At 41.7% G+C, this 23,670-nt stretch overlaps 1 protein-coding gene across 4 annotated transcripts in view; it reads right to left on the bottom strand.

The window, feature by feature from the left end:
* The window catches only part of LOC122542210 (carnitine O-palmitoyltransferase 1, liver isoform-like), a 108,334-nt gene that overhangs the window by 48,759 nt on the left and 35,905 nt on the right, over nucleotides 1–23,670 (bottom strand). For all 4 annotated transcript variants that reach the window (XM_087978277.1, XM_043679700.2, XM_043679701.2 and 1 more), the window contains exons 2-8: nucleotides 20,069–20,230; nucleotides 18,798–18,937; nucleotides 15,111–15,282; nucleotides 13,621–13,722; nucleotides 12,122–12,259; nucleotides 1,791–1,868; nucleotides 541–648 (exon numbers count right to left, since the gene is read on the bottom strand). In XM_087978277.1, the coding sequence (XP_087834403.1) occupies nucleotides 541–648; nucleotides 1,791–1,868; nucleotides 12,122–12,259; nucleotides 13,621–13,722; nucleotides 15,111–15,282; nucleotides 18,798–18,937; nucleotides 20,069–20,209 (879 nt within the window). In that variant the 5' untranslated portion in view covers nucleotides 20,210–20,230. The remainder of the gene's footprint in view (nucleotides 1–540; nucleotides 649–1,790; nucleotides 1,869–12,121; nucleotides 12,260–13,620; nucleotides 13,723–15,110; nucleotides 15,283–18,797; nucleotides 18,938–20,068; nucleotides 20,231–23,670) is intronic.

Here is a 23,670-nt window from a genome sequence, read left to right as displayed (position 1 = left end):
AGGACCTATACAGTACAAGTATCAGGTGGGGACAGTGTTGAACTTTTCTGTGATGCCCTTAATGGTCAAACAGCCTATAAAACAAACAGTCTTGTTTCACATGTAGGAGAAAAAAATGGAAGGACGATTGACATTACTAGAACCCTAAATCACAACAGCTGACATTTTTGACCAGAGATTGGTCCAGCCATCCAGTATGCAGTCCCAGACTCACAAGGTGACAAGTGCAAACCTAACAGCTTGCCTTTTCACCATTAGTTGGGTTAGTTAGGATAGACTCTATGACTGTTACCAGCTCTCCACCAGACTGGGAGATAAAACCAGGGACTTACAAGGAAGTCACTTCCTCCTTACAACTGGAAGGAATGAAAGGAAAAATCTCAAAGATTGAGCCACCCTGCATCACAGACAACAGGACTTCTTGTCATTCCCTGTTCAGACTAGAAAGGTCTGTTCTTTAAAAGATCTAGTTAGCCATTGCAATAATGCCAGAGTACATGCATCACTATCAATGAATGTCATAAGTGGTTAACTACTTACCGGTGGTATTTCCTCATAAGTAAGTCGTCGCCTGTAAAGGAGCAAAGCATGGACCAGGTTACCAGCACGTGCAGCTTGACTTGTTGTCGGAGTCACATACAAGAAATCCTGAAATTGGGAGGAAACAATTACCTCCAGTTGAAGAGAATAAGTTAAACAATTCCAAATATCACCTTACCAAACATACCCCATGGCTTAGAGACCAGAATGAGCCACAAAAAACCACAAAGGTCCCAGGTTCAATCTGTAGTTTCCGTTGAGTAAGCTGGTTGCATGTACCGCTAAAGCCATCATATAGAGTCATATAGCATGGAAACAGATCCTTCCATCCAACCAATCCATGCTGAACATAATCCCAAACTAAACTAGTCCCACCTGTTTGCTCCTGGCCAATATTCCTCAAAACCTTTCCCAGTCATATAATTACCCAAATCTCTTTTAAACGTTGTAATTGTGCCCATATCCATCACTTCCTCAGGACGTTCATTCCACACGTGAACCACAGTGTTTAAAAATAAATTGTCCGTCTTTAAACCTTCCTCCTCTCACCTTAAAAATGTGCCCCCTAGTCTTGAATCCCCCATCCTCGAGAAAAAACAACCATTAACCCTAACTATATCCCTCATGATTTTATAAACTTCCATAAAGATCTCATCCTCCAACACTCCTGTGAAAGAAGTCCCGCCTTATCCAGCCTTTCCTATTAACTCAAACATTCCAAACCTGGCAAGATTCTGGTAAATCCTTTCTGAATCCTCAGCAACTTACTAACGTCCTTCCTCTAAATGGGTAACCGGAACAGGACCCAGCACTCCAGAAGAGGCCTTACCAAACGTCCTGTACAACCACATGACTTCCCAACTCCCATACTCAAAGAGCTTAATCAAGAAAAAAAAACAGCCAAGGTATCATTGCTGATCACTAACCAGTTGTATCCTCCCTCCCCCAGGTAAAAAGACTGTTAATATTCCAAAGATCAGGCTGCTGACATGAAAAATAGTCATGTTGTCACTAGTCACTTGTACCTCAAGAATAGTAGCTGTGAGGTAGGAGGTGGGCAAAGAAAAGGGAAGGCAAAAATTGCCCAGTGTTAAGAACGTTAACCATCTGGTGGATGGTCCACTGTTTAAGCAGCAATCCCCAAGTCGTTTACTTTCTTCAGTTCTCATCAGTAGAATGCTACATTTTTTAACCTTGACCCCTTAGGTTTAAACCTACTCAAACTTAACCCATGTACACAAAATCCTCACCATGGCATAATAGTTGCTGTTCACCATGATTGGTTCTCGCCCTTGTAGATAGACGTACTGTTCCCACCAATCGCTCACCTGTAACGGTATGATAGCAACATAACCTTAATTAAAAACCCTTAAACATTCACTGCATCCTTCTATCAGCTCAGAGAGTTTAAGTGAACAAGTCAATTAAAGAAAGAATTTAAAGGTTCAAAGAGCAAGGCCACCTTCTGCACTCTCTGCTCAAAGACCAACATTAATTTTTTGACCATATTGGTTAGTACAGCTCCCGCAATTGAATAAACAGAATCATAGAATCAGATGTATAGCACGGAAACAGACCCTTTGGTCCAACTTGTCCACGCCGACCAGATATCCCAAATCAATCTAGTCCCACCTGCCAGCACCCGGCCCATATCCCTCCAAACCTTTTCTACTCATATACCCATTCAAATGCTTTTTAAATGTTGCAATTGTACCAGCTTCCACCACTTCCTCTGGCAGCTCATTCCATACACACACCACCAATTGTGTGAAAACGTTGCCCCGTAGGTCTCTTTTATATCCTTCCGCTCTCACCCTAAACCTATGCCCTCTAGTTCTGGACTCCCCCACCTCAGGGAAGGGACCTTGTCTGTTTATCCTATCCATGCCTCTCATGATTTTATAAACCTCTATAAGATCACTCCTCAGCCTCTGATGCTCCAGGGAAAACAGCCCTAGCCTATTTAACTTCTCTCTATAGCTCAAATCGTCCAACCCTGGCAACATCCTCGTAAATCTTTTCTGAACTCTTTCAAGTTTCACAACATCTTTCCGATAGGATGGAGACCAGAACTGCACGCAATATTCCAACAGTGGCCTAACCAATGTCCTGTACAACCACAACATGACCTCCCAACTCCTGTACTCAATACTCTGAACAATAAAAGAAAAGCATACCAAACCCCTTCTGACTTAACAAAATGGGTTAACTCTTATGAGCACAGATCCTGATCTGCTAGAATCAGTGACAAAGCAGACAGGAAGACTATGAGGAATAAATGTTAACTTGGACACTTGGTGGTGAGAATTCGGTGTACAGGTGGTAGGTGGTGCTTTTTTTTTAAACCTCCAATAGCTGGTGAGTTTTCGGGGCATGAATTAGGTGAGCGGGTACAAGTTGGTAAGTTATCCTAAACCATAGAGATAATAAATTGGTACAAGGAGATAAATACTGCATTAACTGTAAGGCTTAACTAGTTAAAGCATTTAACTATAGATGGGGAAGGCTTGATGGTATTATTGCTAAATTATTAACTGAGAAATTCAGGTAATATTCTGGGTTTGAATTCCACTAAACAGATTAGATTAGATTACATTACATTACATTAGAGTGTGGAAACAGGCCCTTCGGCCCAACAAGTCCACACCGACCCGCAACCCACCCATACTCCTACATTTACCCCTTACCTAACACTATGGGCAAGTTAGCATGGCCAATTCACCTTACCTGCACATCTTTGGACTGTGGGAGGAAACCGGAGCACCCGGAGGAAACCCACGCAGACATGGGGAGAACGTGCAAACTCCACACAGTCAGTCGCCTGAGGCGGGAATTGAACCCGGGTCTCTGGCGCTGTGAGGCAGCAGTGCTAACCACTGTGCCACCGTGCCGCCCATTCTTGTAACTTGAATTTTTTTTTTAAAAATCTGGAACGAATAACCTACTGATGACCATGAAATCATTGTCGACTGTTGGAAACACCCATCTGACTCACTAATGTCCTTCAGAAAGAAAATCCGCCACTTTCACTGGTTTGGCCTGCATGCAATTCCAGAGCAAAAGTAATGTGGTTGACTCTAAACTGCCTTTGAAAGTGGCATAGCAAGTGATTAATCACTACCAGGTCTCAACAAAGAAATGAAAATCGGATGACCACCTGGCACTAACCTAGGCACCAAGAACAACAGCAAAAACAGCCCTGTCGATCCTGCAAAGTTCTCTTTATCAACACGTCATGCCAGAATTGGGAACAACATCTCAGACTAACCAAGCAACAGCTTGACATAGTCACACTCACTGAATCATACCTTACAGATCATGTCCCAGACACCATCACCAACCCTGGATGTGCTCTGTCCCACTGACAGGTCCAATCTAGCAGAGGTGGCACAGCACAATGGTATACAGTTAGAAGGGAGTTGCCCAAGGATTCCTCAACACGGAGCCTGGATCCCATGAGGTCTTACTGCTTCATGTCAAACATGGGCAAGAAAACTTCCAGCTGATTATTACATAGTCTTCCCTGGATGGAAGAATCAGTATCTCCCACATTGAACAATAATTTGAGTTACTGAGGGTAGCAAGGGTGCAATGTGCACTCTGGGTAGATTTAATGTCCACTATGAAGAGTGGCTGACAGCAACACTACCAATGGAGCTGATAGGGTCTTAAAGAAAATAGCTGCCATACTGGGTTTGGAGTACGCAGTGATGGAATCAAGAGAGAAAAGCATATTTGACCTCACCTTCACCAATCTGACAACTGACTTAACTGTCACCCCTCCTTCACATTGAGGATACCCTCTATCATGTTGTGGGGCACTACCATTGTGCTACATAGGACAGACTTCGAACAGATCTTGCAGCACACACTAGGCATTCACAAGGCAATGTGGGCCATCAACAGCAGAAGAATAGCACTCCAACGCAATCTGTTACCTCATGGTCTGATATATCCCCCAACCAATACTGTCAAGCCAGAAGATCAACTCTGGTTCAATGAAGTGGAGGAGGACATGCAGGAGCAGCACCTAAAAATGAAATGTCAACCTGGTGAAGCTACCAAATAAGACTATGTGCATGCCAAACGGCAAAAGCAACAAGTGATAGAGGGGTAAGCGATTCCATAAATCGATGAATCAAATTTAAGCTCTGCAGTCTTGTCACATCTTGAATGGTGAACAATTAAACTACTCACTGGAGAAGTCGGCTCGAAAACTATCCCCATTCACAAGAGCCCAACATTTCAATGCAAAAGATAGTGCTGAAGTATTCACAAGCAATCTGCAGCAGGAGCACCCAGTGGATGATCCATCTCGGACTGTTGTGGTCCCCAGCACCACAGATGCCAATCTTCAGTAAATTCAATTTACTCCATGCAATATCAAGAAATGGTTGCAGGCAATGCAAAGGCGATGGACCCTGACAATATTCTGCTATTGTTCTGAAGACTTGTATTCTAAAATATACTGCTCCTGCTCCCTAGCCTAGCTCTTTCAGTAGAGCTGCAACACTCGCATCTGCCTCACAATATAGAAAATTAGACTGGTATGTCTTGCACACAAATAGCCAGGACAAATCCACTGCCCCATGAGTCTATTCTCAATCATCAGTAAAGTGATGGAAGGTGTCAACAACAGTGCTATCAAGCAGAACCTGCACAAAAGTCACCTACTCAGTAATACCCAGTGTGTGTTCCATTTGGGCCACTCAGCTCCTGACCTCATGACAGCACGGACAAAAGTACTCAATTCCCGAGGTGAGTGATAACTGTCAACATTGAGGTTGCATTTCACATAATGTGGCATCAATGTGCCCTAGCAAAACTGGAATTAATGGGATCTGAGGGGTAAACATTCCACTGATGAAGTCATACCTGGCACATGGAAATATATTTGTGGTTGTTGAAAGTTGGTCAGCTCCAGGACATCTAACATTCAATGGTGTTACCATCACTGAATCATCCACTATCAACTTCCTGAGATTGCCAGTGACCAGAAACACAATGTAGAAATACAGTAACTACAAGATTAGGTCAGAAGCTAGGAGTATTGTGGCGAACAACTCACTCCCTGACTTCCCAAAGTCTGTCCACCACCTACAAAGCAAAAGTTTGCAGTGCGATGGAATATTCCTCACTTGGATGGATTGGTGCAGAAATTCTAAGATCCTTTGACAGCAACTTCCAAACCCACAGCACAGTGGCTCAGTGGTTAGCACTACTGCCTCACAGCAACAGGGTCCCGGGTTCAATTCCAGCCTTGAGAGAATATCTGTGTGGAGTTTGCACATTCTCCCCATGTCTGTGTGGGTTTCCTCTGGGTACTCTGATTTCCTCCCACAATCCAAACATGTGCAGGTCAGGTAAATTGCCCCTAGTGTGAGGTGCATTAGTCAGGAATAAATAATGGGTCTGAGTGGGTTACTCTTTGGAGGGTCGGTGTGGACTTGTTGGGCCAAAAGAGTTGTTTCCATACTGTAGGGGAATCTAATCTAATCTATCGCAACTGTTTCAATCTTGTAGGAGAAGGGGAACAGATAAGCGGGAAAACCATCACTTGCAAGTTCCCCTCCAAGCTACTCCCTATCCTAACTTGGAAATATACCACCGCTCGTTCACTGTAGTTGGGTCGGAATCTTGGTATTCCCTCCCTAAGGACATTGTGGGTCTGCCTTCAGCACATGGTCTACAGCAGTTTCATAAGGTAGCTCACCACCACCTTCTCAAGGACAGGTGACAAACGCAGGCCCAGCCAGTGACACCCAAGTCCCACAAGTAAATTAGAAAAAATGTTGAGTAATTTTGCTAAGCTTGAATCTGGTCAGTTAAATAAAACACACATTGCAGAACAAGTGATGTGTTACAGCTATAGCACGCGGAAACTAATGGACACCAATGCGAATCAGAGCAACCACATCTGCAGAAAAGTCAGCAGTTCAAGGAACTTTAGTTCTGAATTAATAAACTATATCTGAGATACAGGCTGCATTGTGTCAAGATGGGGGAAAGTTACCTGCTTACTTTGTTTTTTGAAACAGGAACTACTCACTCTCTTTAGGCCAGGTATTTCTGACCTTATCTGTGGTTAGGGACAGGAGACTGAAAGTAAGACTGAGGCAAGTACAGATATCAACAAGGTAGCAATGGAGGAGCCTCAGTTCTTCAAGCTGTTGGACAATTGCGAGGTTCTTACACCTTTCGTGGGCAGGAGAGCAGGGGGATGAGTAACCTGACCATGATACTATGGTGCTGACAGCCAGTCAGAATGGGGGGGGGGGGGGGGGGGGGGGGGGGGGGGGAGTTTAAAGGAGAGAAGAGTCAAAACAGGGGTGTATATTAGGTGTTACAATCTCAGGGACTTCAAGCTTTTAATTAATACTTAAAAGGAAGGCAAGATTTTACATTTGAAGACTTTACTGCAGCAAAAGACTAAACGTACTATTGACTAAACAATATCTTTGTAAGCAACAAATATTCCAAACCAAAAAATACAGCATTAACCTCTTTTAGCACAATTGAAAAAACATTTCACAAGTGTACTCTACATTGTCTTCTGAAAAGACAGTCAACTCCTTGTGAACCAGTTCAGAGTGATTCTTAGATCCTAAGGATTTACTTTGTTCCCTTTCTTTTCTGATCCTGGTAACTCATGAAGTAAGAATTTCTCTATGGAGATTCTTCTTCTAGTGCAAGTTAGTAAATCATCTAACTCTTCACAAATGTAGGCGTTTCAACATGAACTCCCATTCACAGTCCAGGTGCAGTGAACTACAGTATTGTGTTGCCTGTAGCCACTCCTCATGTTCCAAATCCTGGTAGATTAACAAAAACAAATTGCTGGAAAACCTCAGCAGGTCTAGCAGTATCTATGGGGAGAAATCAGAACGACCCTTCAAAGTGCTTTGTAATGTTGCAAACAAACTAGATAAATCTAAGAATTCCATTGTTTTGGAAACCAGGAAAAGGGAACCACAATGTTTAAAAAAATGGGGTAAAAAAAGCACAAGAGTAAATTAGCCAAGATTTACAACAGATATTCAATAATGTATGACAAACGGTTAACACTCAGGTCAAGGGTTCATGAAGATGGTGGTGGTATATTAGCATGTATTAATTAATGCACAGGAATGAGGCAATGGGACATTTTCAAGTTTGAAACTTGAGACGAGGTAAGTGCCGCAGGGTCTCATCTAAATCATTACAGATTGTAAATAGCTGAGTGGACAGAGCAAGACATTTAGATTTTCTGATATCATTCGACGTGACGGCACTGTTCACTTCGATCGACAAAACCCGAGCCAGAGAAACAATAGCCAACCTACTGGACATACAGAACAGAAAACAGGACGCTGAACCTATCAACAAAGACGGCATACTTAAACTACTGGACTTGTGCCTCACAACACACTTCACATTCAACAACCAGATATACGAACAAATCAACGGAACACCCATGGGATCACCAATCTCGGGACTCATAGCAGAGGCAGTTATGCAAAGGTTAGAACAAACAGTCCTACCACAAATTCAACCCAAACTCTGGGTCAGATATGTCGATGACACGTTTGTAATCATTAAAAACACGGAAATAGAAAAAACACACCGGATTATCAACGCCACACTCCCAGGAATCCGATTCACGTGAAGAAGAAGAACAGGATAGCCAACTCCCATTCCTAGATGTAATGGTACAGAGAACACCGAACGGAGAATTCACTACAAGGGTATACAGGAAAGCCACCCACACAGACCAAGTCCTAAACTATGAAAGTAACCACCCCAACACACACAAACGAAGCTGCATCAGGACACTATTCAAAAGGGCCACAACACACTGCAGTACACCAGAACTGCAAAAAGAAGAAGAGGAACACCTATACAAGGTATTCGCCAAAAATGGATACCCGCGCAACTTCATCAACAGATGCCTAAGAGAAAGACCACGGAACGTGGACATACCACAACCAAAAGGACTAGCCACACTACCATACATCAGGAGCATCTCGGAACTGACAGCCAGACTACTGCGACCCCTAGGACTCATAACGGCACACAAACCAACAGCCACGCTCAGACAACAACTCACCAGAACGAAGGACCCGATACCCAACATGAGCAAGACGAATGTAGTGTACAAAATACCATGCAAGGACTGCACTAAACACTATATAGGACAAACAGGAAGACAGCTAACAATCCGCATACATGAACATCAACTAGCCACGAAACGACACGACCAGCTATCCTTAATAGCCACACACGCAGACAACAAGCAACATGAATTCGATTGGGACAACACTACGATCATAGGGCAAGCCAGACAGAGAACAGCCAGGGAATTCCTAGAGGCATGGAATTCATCCACAAACTCCATCAACAAACACATCGACCTGGACCCAATATACCAACCACTACAGCGGACAGCTGAAACTGACAACCGGAAGCGGCAGGAACAGACCACTATAAACACCGGAGGAAACATCAAAGAAGCGCTTCGCAGGAGGCTCCCAAGCACTGATGATGTCGCCTAGCCAGGGGACGAAACGTTTGCAACAAAAACTTCCAGCTCGGCGAACAGAACCACAGCAGATTTTCTGATAATTCAAAGCCAGGTAGGAAAGTATCTACAGGATTTAAACAGGTGCAAAGAGATATAAGCAGGTTAAGCAAGTGGACAATAAAGGTGGCAGATAAAGCAAATTGGAATAGAAATATGAGGTCATATACTCAGGTATTAACAGCAGAAACGGAATATCTTTTAAAAAAAGCAGGAAACCTTGAAATGCGGACAGAGAGTATTCCATGCACATGCAGAAGGTGGTAAGTTTGCTCGCTGAGCTGGTTAAGCCTGAGCACAAACCTACCAGCTCAGCGAACAAACTTACAACCTGGAGTTAATATACAGGTACAGCAAGCAATCAGAAAAGCAAACAGCATGTTGGCCTTCATTGCATTGGAGTGAAAGAAGTTTTAAAAAAAAACTTGCTAACAGAGGAACCTCGATGATCCGACATTTGATCATCCGAATTTCAGATTATCTAGCAAGATCGCAAGGCCCCGATGCTTGGCTAAACTATGTTACCCTGCATTTGATTATCTGGAATTCGATTAACCGAACAAATTACTCCATGCCTGTGCCTTTTGGATAATCAAGGTTCTTTTGTATTGTAAGGACAAAGGTTAAGTCATCATAGAACCACAAGGCTGCTATCGACTGGTTTAACTTAAGCATCACCAGGCCTCAGGCAAGGGGCAAGGCAGAAGGGACATGGTTGAGAAGGCAGGAACTTCTTGATAACCTCAACCAGTGCAGAAACTGAATATGCTCTGTTGACGTCACTCTGCATCTCAAACCAGCTTCAAAAAGTGTGGCACTGGAAAGGCACAGCAGGTCAGGCTGCATCCGAGGAGTTGGAGAATCGACATTTCAGGCATAAGCCCTTTATCAGGAATGTGGGAATTGTGGGGAGCCGACAGATAGATAGGAGGATGTGGGGTGGGGCTGGGGGCAGGGAAGGCAATAGGTAGATGGAAATGGGGGGTAATGGTGATAGGTCAGAGGGGAGGATGGAGCGGATAGGTGGGAAGAAAGATAGACAGGTAGGACAGTTCAAGAGGGTGGTGCTGAATTCAAGGGTTGGATCTGGGATGAGGTGGGGGGGTGAGGGGAGATAAAGAAACTGGTGAAAATTAATGTTGATGCCACATGGTTGGAGGGTCCCAAGGAAGATGATGAGGCGTTCTTCCTCCAGGCGTCAGGTGGCTTGGATTTGGCAGTGGACGCAGCCCAGGACATGCAGAGTGGGAGGGGAAGTTGAAATAGTTGGCCAGGGGGTGGGGAGAGGTATGTGTGTATCCCAGAGATGTTCCCTGAAACATTCAAAGAGTTGGTGTTCTATCTCTCCAATGCAGAGGAGAACATATCAAGAGCAACAGACACAGTAGATGAGGTATTTCAATGTACGGGAAAATCTCTGATGTGGAAGGATCCTTTGGGGTCTTGGATGGAGGTGAGAAGGAAGGTTCAAGTGCAGGTTTACACTTCTTGCAGTGGCAAGCGAAGGTGCTGGGAGTGGAAAGTGGGGGGGGGGGGGGGGGGGGGGGGGGGAGAGTGGAAGAAGGGACCGGTACCTAACAAAGGAGTTGCGAAGGGAATGGTCAACCACTTCAACCCCCCCCCCCTCCCATTCCAGCATGGACATAAAAGACCTGGGCCGCCTCCTCCACCACCATATCCAAGCCACCAGACGCCTGGTGGAAGAACACCTCAACTGACACCTTGCGATCCTCCAACCATATGACATCAACATCAATTTTATCAGTTTCCTCATTTCTCCTACTCCCCACCTCATCCCAGATCCAATCTTCCAACTTGGCATCCCACTCTTGAGCTGTCCATCTTCCTTCCCACCTATCAGCGCCACCCTCCTCTCCAACCTCTCACCATCAACCCCCTCCCCCCCACCTCTATCGACCTATCTCCTTCCTAGCTACCTTCCCTCAGCCCCTCCCCACACTATTTATCTCTCAGATCACACCCCCCTTCAGGGTTTCAGTGAGACATACCTGCAATATGAGAGAAAGTTTCGATATTCAAATTTTGACAGAGGTTCACAATGTGATCCAGTAGGAAGGGATCATCTTATCAACAAAGGGTTGTGATTCTACTCACTGGAGTTTAGAAGAATGAGAGATGATCTCATTGAATAGTATAGAATTCTTGAAGGGCTTGATGGATAAACAGTGAGACAAATATTTCCCATTTAAAGTGCAGGATCAGAGGGCATAGTCTGAATAAAAGGGTGCCAATTTAAGACTCAGGTGAGGCATTCCTTCTGAGGGAAGAGAGTTGAGTGTCTTTAGAATTCCTTGCCACAGAGCTGTAGGGGCACAGCTCCTGTGTATATTTAAGACTGTCAGATGTTCTTGATCACTAGGGGAATGAATGGTTACAGGGCAAGAGGGTGTGTGGGGCAGGAAAGCCCTCCACTGAATGGTGGAGATGGTTCAACCTGCGATATAGTCCATTTCTGTTCCTATTTCTTATATTTGAAAGAGCTGTCTAATTAGATCCCACCACTGTACTTTTTCCCCACAACCTGAGAATTTCATTTTCTTTCCTTTTGTGTCCATTTATCCAATTTAATTTGACAGTTATTATTGAATAGGTTTCCACCACCTTTGCAGGCAGTGCATGTCAAGATTATTTGATCAGTGGTCTTTTTGTTAATTACCTTTAAACTGTACCATCGCCTTGCGAGGGAACAGTATATATTTTGTTATTCTTTCAAACACTTTAGGATTTTGTATATCTGGGAAAGATTGGGGAAAATTTATCAATGTTATGGACAGCAACCTAGAATATCCAGCATCTTCTATTAATTAAATAATTAAAAGCCCACATGACCCCCAAATGCAAAGACTTGAGACCTAGGCTGTAGACAGTAGAGTAGGATCCAAGTCAACACCTTTCACCATTTACTCAAAACAGTCCTATTACACTTTAATCTATCTGGTCCTAGAATGAAACAAATACTTAGACAATTCAGAAAGCACCGCTTAAATACAGCATCGAACTCACATAGTTGGTAGCCCACCAAGACTTCAGTTTAAGGTACCACTGCAGCCGAGGTGCCAGGTTCCTTTCAAAGTCTTTTGCCAAGGCCTTTGTCCGTCGGAAGTCCTCATCATTCATCAAAGGCCTCACCGATTCTAAAAACTTCAGAGAGATGGAAGAGAAAGCAAAAATGAAAATGAACATATTTCTAGGACAATGACTATAAATCTGCCAATACATTATTGCAGTTAAGTGTATGAATGATATTTTGGGTGAAGAAATCACCTGACCATGGGATGACGTTGTCAAGGTAAGAAAACAAGAGTAAAAAAATCTGAGAAATAGAAGTAAGAAACCATTCCAAGTTACTCCATTATTCAATGAGCATGGCTGATCTTCTGCCTCAACTCATCCTCTCCACCTGTTCCCAGTTCCTTTGACTTGTTGTTTTGAGAACCCTACCATGTGTCTGTCTTAGAGGTGAGAACTGAAGATACTAGAGAGTCAGAGTCAATAAAATGTGGAGCTGGAAAAAGCACACCAGGTCAAGCAGCATCAGCCTGCTGCACTTTTCCCAGCTCCACATTTTATCAAATCTGTCCATCTCAGCTTGAGTATGTGAAGCTGTGGACCAGCCACAAACTTTTGAGATAGAAAACCAAAGATTTATAGCTAAGTGAATAGATTACTCTTCACAACAGTCTTAACCAATCAAACAGTTCTGATGAAGGGCTATTGCAAGTATGTCGATTTTCCTGCTCCTTGGATGCTGCTTGACATGCTATGCTTTTCGAGCACCACATACTCAACTCTAATCTCCAGCATCTATGTCCTCAAGTTTGCCTTAAAACAATCCTGCAGGAGTCTTTTGTTTTAGTTTCTCCATGTACAGGAATAAGAAAAAGAGCCATTTGAGTGATCCAGCTCAGCACTGTTAAAGTCAATGATATTGAGACATTTTGATCCTATATACTCTTCCTCACTATGTAACATTTCAAAGTGCATCTCAAGTTTACAATCTGCTGCTTTTTGACAATTAAACACATTCATCCTGTATCTTGTTAATATATCCACATACTGCATTTTATATATTTCACTGACGTGCTTTTAAGTGAACTGCATTGTTATCTTGGACTACAAATATTTCTTTCTGAAGTGTAATATCACGCTTTGCTAAGAAAGCTAAAGGGAAACTCTAAATATAAATCAATTTTATGCAACGTAACTAAGACTGGAAAGTCAAGTTAAAAATGAAAGGAGAATCTAAAACAAAAACCCTAAACTGCCCTAACTATAATTATGCATTGTCCCAGTTCCAATTCATCTTATTATGCAACTCTTCTTTTTCTTAGACTGAAATATATTGAAAATCTCACCCATCCTCACGGATTCAAAATAAAGATTTTTTTAAAATGATTGTTGGATTTTGCATTTAAGTAGACAGTTTTTTTCAAGTTTTGATTTTCTCCACAGCCAGCAAGATCTAATATTTTATTTGACTGTTAAAAACTTTTTAATCTTACCCTTCTTAAGGTGTCGTTTACAGATGGAACAGGCAGACGTGGAAGGGAGTTCTGGAAACTGTATAACATTGGTTTACGTCCTGAGAAGATCTTCACTAGTGTCTGAAAGAGAAATGCAATCCCTACTTTATTTTTCTTTCCTTAGTTTTCTTCCATATATCCCCAAAGAACTGATCTCATCTGAAATGCAGAGCCATTTGTACTGGAATCTACTCCAATTCCAAGGAACAATTTTTCATATGAGACTAATTGACCAGTATTAGCAAGCCACTAACACATGAGTCAGCACAGCTATGTCTAATCCTGTCTCTTCCAATACTTACCCATAGTGTTCCAACAACAATCAGATGTGGCCCTCCCTAATCCAGGGAATAACTTCAATCCCATCTGAGCTCGACAAATGAAGGTCAAACAGGAAATCAGAGGGAGGCTTTGCTGGTTTGCACTCATTGGACACCTTGTGTTAAGGAAAATTTGATAGGAACTGCAGTGCACAAATCATTGCAATCCAGCCCAGCAAGCTCAGGCAACTGCTCTATCTGGGCTTGCACTGCATACTCACTCATTTCTACAGTTTGAATTTTTTGGGCTTTTGAAAGTGACCTTCCGTGTCAGTATTTTCCCACTGTTGCAAACATTCAGCTGGGTAAGATTGAGACTCAAAGTTCCAAACATGGGTTTGTACTAATTAGGCTGAACAGAACCAAAGCAATACAAGAACACATATTAACATAACTGAGCAAGGACAAACAAACTCGGCCATTCCAACGTCTATAAAGCATTTCCTGCTGGTAGCCCACATCAATGGATGGTAGGCAAATGTCAGACCAGCTGCAGAAGGCTAATAGATGTCTGGGTGTTACATCTAGCAAACTGGAAAACAGTAGAAGTTCTGAGACAGCTGAATAATAGCCACACTTGGAACACAGAGCAGTGCTAGGCACCACACTTTTGGAAGGACCTTGTAGTCCTGGAGGATGTACAGCTTAGAATGATATCTGGACTCAGTTAAATTTCAAGGATACACAAACTTGTATGTATTTCAAGGAATTTAGTAAGCTAAGGAGTGAGCGACCCAATTTTTCAAGTTGTGAAATGATACAGTAGATAAAGAAAAATCTATTTCCTGTGGTTAGAAATTTCAGATTAAAGATAAATCTCAAAACTAAAGTCAGACCTTTCAGCAGCAAAATTAGGAAGCACGTCTCCATTACAAAGGGTGATATAAATTTGGAAACTCTTGCAAATATCAGCTGATGCTAGATTAACTATAAAGCGGAGATTGACAGATTTTATTCCCAAATGTTTAAGGGTTTGGTACCAAGTCAGATATTTAGAGTTAGGTCACAGATCAGCGATGACTCCACTAAGTAGCAGAACAGGCTTGAAGATCAAAATGACCTATTCTTAGATTTATTGTGGTTGACTATCATTGTGAAGTCAGTCATGCTCACCCACACCATCAACCTTCATGTTGCTTCAACACTTACAAACCAGACTTTGGTAGTGGTGGACACCTTGCCATGCTCTTCAAACATCCAGCCGTGATAGGAGAGGAGGCATTTGAGAATCTGTCGCATCATAAAAATCAGTGCCAGCCACAGTCCTGTTGCAAACAGCAGTGCACTCACCAGATTTTGACCCTGGTGTGACATATATCTTCTACAAAAAATTAAATAAAATGACATTACATTAAAGTCTGGCTGTAAAATAGGAAATTTAACATTTTCAGGGCATTGCAATATACTTCAGTGCTAATGAAGTAGTTTTCAAGGGCAGTTTAGTGTTTTGAAGGGGAATTTAATTGCAAACTTGTGCACATCAGCTTCTCAAACGTAACAAAGAACAGTTCATCTTTCTTTGTGGGATTGGCTGAAAAAGGAAAATTGTCCAGGATACCAGAAGTCTTCCCCATTTAGGAAATGGTACAATAGTGATCATATTACTTGTTTAGTAGTCCAAAGGCTTGGATGAGTAATCTACAAAAGGAGAATTCAAATTTCATCATAGCAGTCCAAGTTTCAATTCAGTTTTCAGAAAAAAATGGAAATCAACAGCTGGTATTAAAAGTCATGATTTGGGGAGATTTGCCAGTGTTCGACTGGGGTGTACAAAGTTAAAAATCACAACACCAGGTTACATTTCCATCGGTTTAATTGGAAGCACTAGCTTTCAGAGTGCCGCTCCTTCATCAGGGTGGTTACATCCTGTGCTTACATCCCTTATCTCCTCTTATACTATAACCACCTAACGAAGGAGCGGCACTCTGAAAGCTAGTGCTTCCAATTAAACCTGTTGGACTATAATCTGGTGTTGTGGTATTAAAAGTGACCAGGACACTTAGATTACTAATGTGACTTCAATGGAAAATAATGTCAGGTGGAGTGTAAAACAAGCCTTACACCCAATCTTTCCAGTTTGCCAATGGCAGCATTAAGTTAAAATAAGGATGCCTTTGCTCCTGTTGTTGTTACAGTTAATTGATTGATCTGCATCTCATGTTTGGCTTTTTTGAAATTTTTTTGTCTGGTCATCATGGGTTGTGGGTTATTGTGCAGCCCTATGCCATGATATGCCTTGGCTTCCAAAAGGTTTACATTAAAAAGTCCAAACAAAAACTCTAATAAAATTCAAACCCATAGGGATTTAGAGCAAACTCCACAAGAGGGTGAAAAACAGCAGTCCGATAGCAAACAAGAGTATTTTACAAAGGGGTTGGGGGGGGGAGAAGGGGTGGGTTGGTGTCCATAAAGTGAAGCACTAGGTGGGGTACCATGGAGCTTAGTGTTAGGATTGTTAACTTTACTAATTTACATAAATGGCATGAATTCAAAATTCAGTACAAAGTTGGCCATTTTGCACATAAAGCAAACTAAGAGGGACAGTGGAACACAGGTGAAAGCTAGGAAGATCAGAATGTGCTGGACAATATTTAAGTGGATAGAACAAGAGAAGATGAAATTTAAAAGCAGGTAAGTGCTTTTATAGCACCAAAGAATGAAGGACAGGTACCACACGATTGTATGTTACCACTGAAACAAACTAATACCTATCATTTAGTGGTGGACGCTGATACATTCTGTAGTTCCCCTTTCTTTTCTACTTACATCCCGTATCATCTCTTATGCTATAACAATTTGTACAAAGCCTGGCATGGAGAGTCTGAACATGATGGACTCTCTTGTGCATCTCTTAACAGCTACCTGCAGTGCAGCATGACTCAATCTCTAACTTTCTGCAACCCTAAAAATTCCAATATTTGTGCTCTTCTAATGCTGAACTTTGGCACCTTGCTTATTTCCTTTGTCCTGCCAATGGCTTTGGTTGCTAAGAGTCTATGCTCTGAAGTTTTCTCCTGAAACCTGTGTTCCTCTCCCAACTTTTTCTTCTATCATGACAATTAAAGTTGAGATCCGTCACATTCTGTTTTTTCCAAGTGTTTGACACAAAGTCATGCATGTGAAATGCCTTGGGATGTCGTACAAAATTACGAATACAGATATCAAAGTTTCCACTGCCACATTCCTAGCATTGTTACACATCACTACTGCTAAATGTCCAGTTCAGCTCAAATTTTAATTTGTTCTTTTATTAAATTTGTCATAATTTCCATATTCGATACCATCAGTAATACCCTTACTGGCATAAAATTCACTAGAGGAGGAAAACAAACTGTCATTCCTAGATGTCACGGTAGAGCAAACAGCCAGTGGGGAACTTCAAACCAGCGTCTACAGGAAAACAACACACACACCAAATACTGAACTACAGAAGTAATCATCCCAACACCCACAAATGAAGCTGCATCAGAACATTATTTCAATGAGCCACTACACAGCAGCACACAGGAACTATGTAAAGCAGAGGAAAATCACCTATACAGTGTATTCCAAAAGAACAGGTAACCCAATGAACACAGTCCTCCGATTACTCAGCAACAAACACAAACAAGCAGACAAAACACGTCCAGAAACCCTAGCCACTCTCCCCTACATCAAATGCATCTCGGAAATGACTGCCAGACTACTTGGCATCATGGTAGCCCACAAACCCACCAACACACTAAAACAGCAGCTAATGAACTTGAAAGTCCCTATACAGCCAACAAGAAAAACAAATGTTATTTACAAAATATCTTGCAAGGACAGTAACAAACACTACATTCGACAAGCAGGCAGAAAACTAGCCACCAGGATACATGAACATCAATTAGCCACAAAAAGACATGACCCACTCTCACTAGTATCTTTACATACAGATGAGGAAGGACACCACTTCAACTGGGACACATCCATCTTAGGACAAGCCAAACAGAGAGACACACGAGGATTCCTATAAGCATGGCATTCCAACCCTGAACTCTATCCACAAACACATTGACTTGGATCCCATTTCTCATCCCTGAGAAAAACAAGAAATATCACCACCACCGGAAATGACATCACCAACCCAAAGAACCCTAAACACGTAAATAGAAAGCGGGCCATGCCACCAGTGCTACATCCAGAGGCTCACTGATATTACCTAATATAGTAACAAAACGTCAGAAAACGAACCTTCCAACTCAGCAAGCAAACCTACATCGAGAATCTCAACCTAAGCTACAAATCTTCTCAAAACTCAATAATTTCCATATTGTTTCAGCAAAATAATTTTTCATGAACACTCAGGTTCACAGCATATTAAGAGAGCAGGATGTAAGTCTGTAACATTCTTAGTGTCCAGTTTCTAATATAACTGAATTGTTACAGGGTTTCCAGTTTTTTCTACTTCCTGCATTGTGCTCTAGCATAGTAATGTCACCTACTTCTACTTTTATATCTTTAATGCAGTAAAATTTTCCAAGGTGCTTTAGTAAAAGTTGCCAAGATTTATTTAGAAGAAGGAAAAAGTGCAAGAATGCTTCATATTCTTTATTTCTGTCTTGAATCTCTCAGTTTAGACTCAACTGCGCATACCTGAGCCCGTCAGATAAGAGGGTTTAGAAACATGGGAATGTAAAACATTCAGTGAATATCTCCTAAGAAATCTCATTGTTGAGACACAGGTAGAGAAATTTAGATTTTAAGGTTATAAACAAGGATACTAGAGTCAAAAGCTCAGCAAATATCAACTATTCAAGCAAAGATTAAATTCAAGTCCTGCTACAGTTCCATCAGTTGCTGATAATTGCTCACCTTAGAGGGAGGTGGTCCTTAAGCTTGCCTATCATTCCCATTGAGGGGTCAATTCTTGTATACATGGTACCAAGTACAGTCAACACCACAAAAAGCCAGCTAGAAGGGCTAGCAGGGTAGACACCACTTGCAAAATTGTTCTGCAAAAAGAAAGAAATCTTAATACTTCATTTTAAATGTTAAAAAAAACCTGTCTTGTAAATGTGAGGGAAGCTTGCCACTTTTATGAGCTACCAGAGGAACTGGTGAAGGCTAGTACGATTGTAATATTTAAAGGCTAGTACGATTGTAATATTTAAAAAGCATCTGGATGGGTATATGAATAGGAAGGGTTTGTAGGGATATGGGCGAGGTGCTGACTAGATTGCGTTGGGATATCTGGTTGGCATGGACAAGTTGGACCGAAGGGTCTGTTTCCGTGCTATATGTCTCTAAGACTCTACTCTTGTATTAATGTCAGGCCATGAAAAAATACCTCAGTGGAGGAAAAAAAACATTAACATTCTTCAGCATTACCTATAATGCTCAGTTATTCTTTCATTTCTCAATGCTTCTCAATAAAATTCAGTAGTTGAATATCACACTGGATATAGAAAACCTCACACCAGCCACATTATGGTGAGGCAACAGCACAATTAAATCAGGAACATGGCTTCAATTTTTACTTATTTTCTATTCTTCTTTCTCCTTGGGTATCACCACGATAAGACAGCTAACGGAGCTATCCCTTCTAGAGACTTCTGAGCATTTTTGCCACTAGCTACATGATAATGTGTATTGCATGATGAACAGAGTGTGGGAAAAGTGAAAATTCCATTGGTTGCCACAACTGAGAAAGGCTCTTCCAACCTTCAACCTCAGAGTCAGAAGTATTTGGAATTCTCTTCTCCACAGAGTAGTGGAGCCATGTTATTGAATATTTCTAAGGCAGGGGTGGATAGATTCTTGACTAATAAGGAATTAAAAGTAGTAATTGGGGTAGATAGGAATGTGAAGTTGAAGCCACAATCAAACCAACCATGACATTATTCAATGACAAAGCAAACTTGAGCAGCCAAGTGGCCTATTCCTGCTCCAAACTTTTTTTTATGTTAGCATAAAGCATAACCCTGCAGTACATTAATTATGCTGTCATGGTATTGAATATTTTCTGAGCAACTCCAAACATTTAGCCTCTATCGCTGTGACAAATTAGCTCCAAAATTTATATTTACTGGCAAGCAAAGGATTCAATATGTGGATAGACTTGAATCGGAATGGAGGCCCCTCACCTTGATTCTGATGCATTTCTTCTTCCAGGCCCTGATACCTGAGAGGTAGATCTCTTTCAATGCATTATGGCTGAGTCGGAGGTCAATGCCCTCTGGGGTGACTGTGAACTGAAATGCAACGGCCTGGTGAGCTTCTGCCATGTTCTCCTGTTATGCCACTACCTGCAAAACAAAAAAGACAACAGAGTGGCACCATTACATGTGCTCATTGCAACCACCTTTTCCTGAATCCTTTTTACTCCTCCAGTTGCATTTTTCTGTTCAGGTGAACATTTTAATTTTTGCCCTAATCACCGACAGTGTCCTTTCAAACTGGGAACTTAATCAAAATTAGCATGGAAAGACAGCAACAACTATAAAATGCACAGAATCTACACCAACTAATTAGCCTAACTGGTCTCTGCTGACTTTTATTTTAAACGAGGAACTTGGAGCTGTTTAATTATTTCTTACTTTGCCACATCAAAACAACAGTTTCAGAACACCCCTTATTGCAAGCTGGTGTACACTGAGCTACAGGTCAAAAAGTTAAATATCACAGACACAGGAAATTCAAAACAAGCAGAGAAAGTTGAAAACACTTGGAAGGGTGGGCAGTATTAGTGTATGCTACAAAAATAAAGTTAATGCTTCAATTGTGATTTCCACATTGCTCTTTACACTGCAAAAACAATGTTATTTATTGACAGCAGTCTTTTCACACCTCTTTTTGCAAAGTTGCTTGCAACAACAAAAACTCTCATTTCACTAAGTTAACCAGTTGCTTGTTTGACATTAAAGAGATGAGCAAAACTAAATCACCTACAATATGTCAATTTCAAAGAGATTTATCAATTTAGCTTTGTAATTCCATAAGGTCCAAGTCTTACATTCAGACAAAAAAAAATCACTCTAAAACAAGCTCTTCGCAAGTTGCTTCTTTAGTTCCTTCCTTTCTGGTCAGCAACAATCCCTTTTCCACTACTATCTTTGTTTAATTTGTTGCTTACAACCGAAGCTATCATGCATCCTAGATGTTATATAAATGCTAAATTGCTTTAAAATGTGGAATTGGAGGAAAATGGAAAGGATAAGTTGGACAGAAAAAACAAAATGAAATGCTGAGTGAAAACAAAAACAAAGAAATATGCTGATCATAACATGAAAACGATAGAGCAATTGGACACAGGGCACCTCAAATACCTCAAGAGGAACCCAACTAGTAGGGGATGTGTGGAATGAAGATTTCAAGATTAAGGAGTGAACAGGAAGGAACCACTGGGTGGTTTAACACTGAAGCAAGTTATTGGGGAAATAAAGACTGATTGCCAGAGAGACAGAGAAGACAATGAGCCAAGAACCTACCTTCAAGCAGCTCGTATAAGCGATAATGCAGACAGACAAATAAATTGTAAAACCCCAGTAATACTTGGAATTAAATGCACTGTCATACTGATCTTCCATTTTGAAGTTTTTATGTTTGACCAAAATATCTCATTTGTCATTTTTATTGGGTTTTCCCCCCTCAGGGAGGGAATGGTGCCAGAGCCAGTTTAATTATAGTTTTGCAGCTTTGGCATCAGTGATAGGATCCAGAAAAGATGCAAAAATATGTTTCCTTTTGGTGGTAGCCAGAAAGGTTCAACACAAGTGAACATAAAGTTTGCTGCTTGAGACCGTAAACAATTCAGCAAAAATGAGCAATCGCATTGAGGCAAAAAAAGGATATTTAGAAGGGGAAACAAATATTACACAGTTGCAGTGTCGGGCTAGATTCGGAGTGGGAGGATTTGGAAAAGAGGTTCAGACTATTCATTGCAAATTCTGTCATCTTAATTAATGCTTTAGCAAATGAAATTATAAACAAAGGAGTGAATGCAGAAAGTGTGGAACTATATCAAAGAGGTAGCTCATCCAAGAAAATAACCTTAAATTCCAATCATAACCGATGCCCTTATAGCAGTGTGAACTCCCCTAACAACATTTATGTCACCTGTCTCCATTGCAATATTTGGAGGTGCCAGTGTTGGACAGGAGTGTAAAAGTTAAAAATCACAACACCAGGTTATAGCCAACAGGTTTATTTGGAAGCACTAGCTTTTGGAGCGTTGCTCCTTCATCAGGTGGTTGCAGAGTATAAGATCGTAAGACAATTTATAGCAAATATTTACAGTGTGATGTAACTTAAATTATATATTGAAAAAGACCTGGATTGTTTGTTAAGACTCTCATTTTTCAGAATGAACATGTTGATTTCAGTTCTTTTGTAAATCGCAGAACTTTTTTAAAGTTACATTCTCAAGTGAACTTTAATAATTGGTGTCATGTCGGCCCAGATAATGCATTTAAGGCATAAGGTGCCCTGTGTGAAACTATCTGTGCCACAAGGTTCAGACTGATTCTAATCTAAAAACTATTTTACAGAATCTTACATTGATTTTTGCAGTTTTTGAGCCAAATAAAATTTAATTCTGCAAGTATAAATTCACCTCAATCTCGTGTGCACGTGGGTTAGGAGTGCCTACAAGAAAATGTGCATGTATGCGAGAGAAAGTGTAACGGGGTGTGTGTGCGCGCGTGTGTGTAGTGCAGTGGGGTCACCTGTAGTGTGACATGAACGCAAGGCCCTGGTTGAGGCCATCCCCATGGGTACTGAACTTGACCATCAGCCTCTGCACGGCCACTTTGCATTGTTGCCTAATACATGAAGCCAACACACGAGGATGCCCCATCATATCAGGCAAAGGGGTCCCTGTGTGAGAATCTCTCTGGCTATGTCAAAGGCACCTTGAAACCCATTGTACAGGGGATTCCCCCAAGCTTCTGTTGTGACACTACAGATTTCTTACAGAAATTCAGCACCCACAGACCAGTCGAATCGGGAACATTCCTCGTCACAATGGACATTTCAGCACTCTACACCAGCATCCCCCACAATGACAGCATCACGGCAACAGCCTCAGTACTCAACACCAACAACTGCCAATCGCCAAACACCGTCCTACAATTCATCCGCTTTATCCTTGATCACAACATTTTCACCTTTGGCAACCACTTCTTCATCCAGACACATGGAACAGCCACGGGGACCAAATTTGCACCCCAATATGCCAATATTTTCATGCATAGGTTTGAAAAAGACTTCTTCTCTACGCAGGTCCTCCAACCAAAACTATACACAAAGTACATTGATGACATTTTCTTCCTCTGGACCTGTGGCGAAGAGTCACTGAAACAACTACACAGTGATTTCAATGAGTTTAATCCCACCAAACTTACCATGGACTACTCTCTACTATCTGTCTCATTCTTGGACATGCATCTCCATCAAGGATGGTCACCTCAGCACCTCACTCTACTGCAAATCCACAGACAACTTCACAATGCTACACTTCCCCAGCTTCCACCTGAAGCTTATTAAAACAGCCATCCCCAATGGACAAGCCCTATGCATGCACAGAATCTGTTCAGATGAGGAGGAACATGATAGGCACCTGGAAGTACTCAAGGATGTCCTCATAAGAATGGGGTACGATGCTCAACTCATCAACTGCCAGTTCTGACATGCCACAGCGAGAAACCGTAATGACCTCCTCAGGAGACGGACACTAGTTGCAACCAAC

This window comes from Chiloscyllium plagiosum, unplaced genomic scaffold (genome assembly GCF_037043375.1).
Source record: "Chiloscyllium plagiosum isolate Xiang-an unplaced genomic scaffold, Cpla_swu_hap1 HiC_scaffold_33, whole genome shotgun sequence".
Classification (NCBI taxonomy): Eukaryota; Metazoa; Chordata; class Chondrichthyes; order Orectolobiformes; family Hemiscylliidae; genus Chiloscyllium; species Chiloscyllium plagiosum.
The sequence above is the reverse complement of the archived record's forward strand: the minus strand, read 5'-3'. Positions and strand labels throughout refer to the sequence as shown.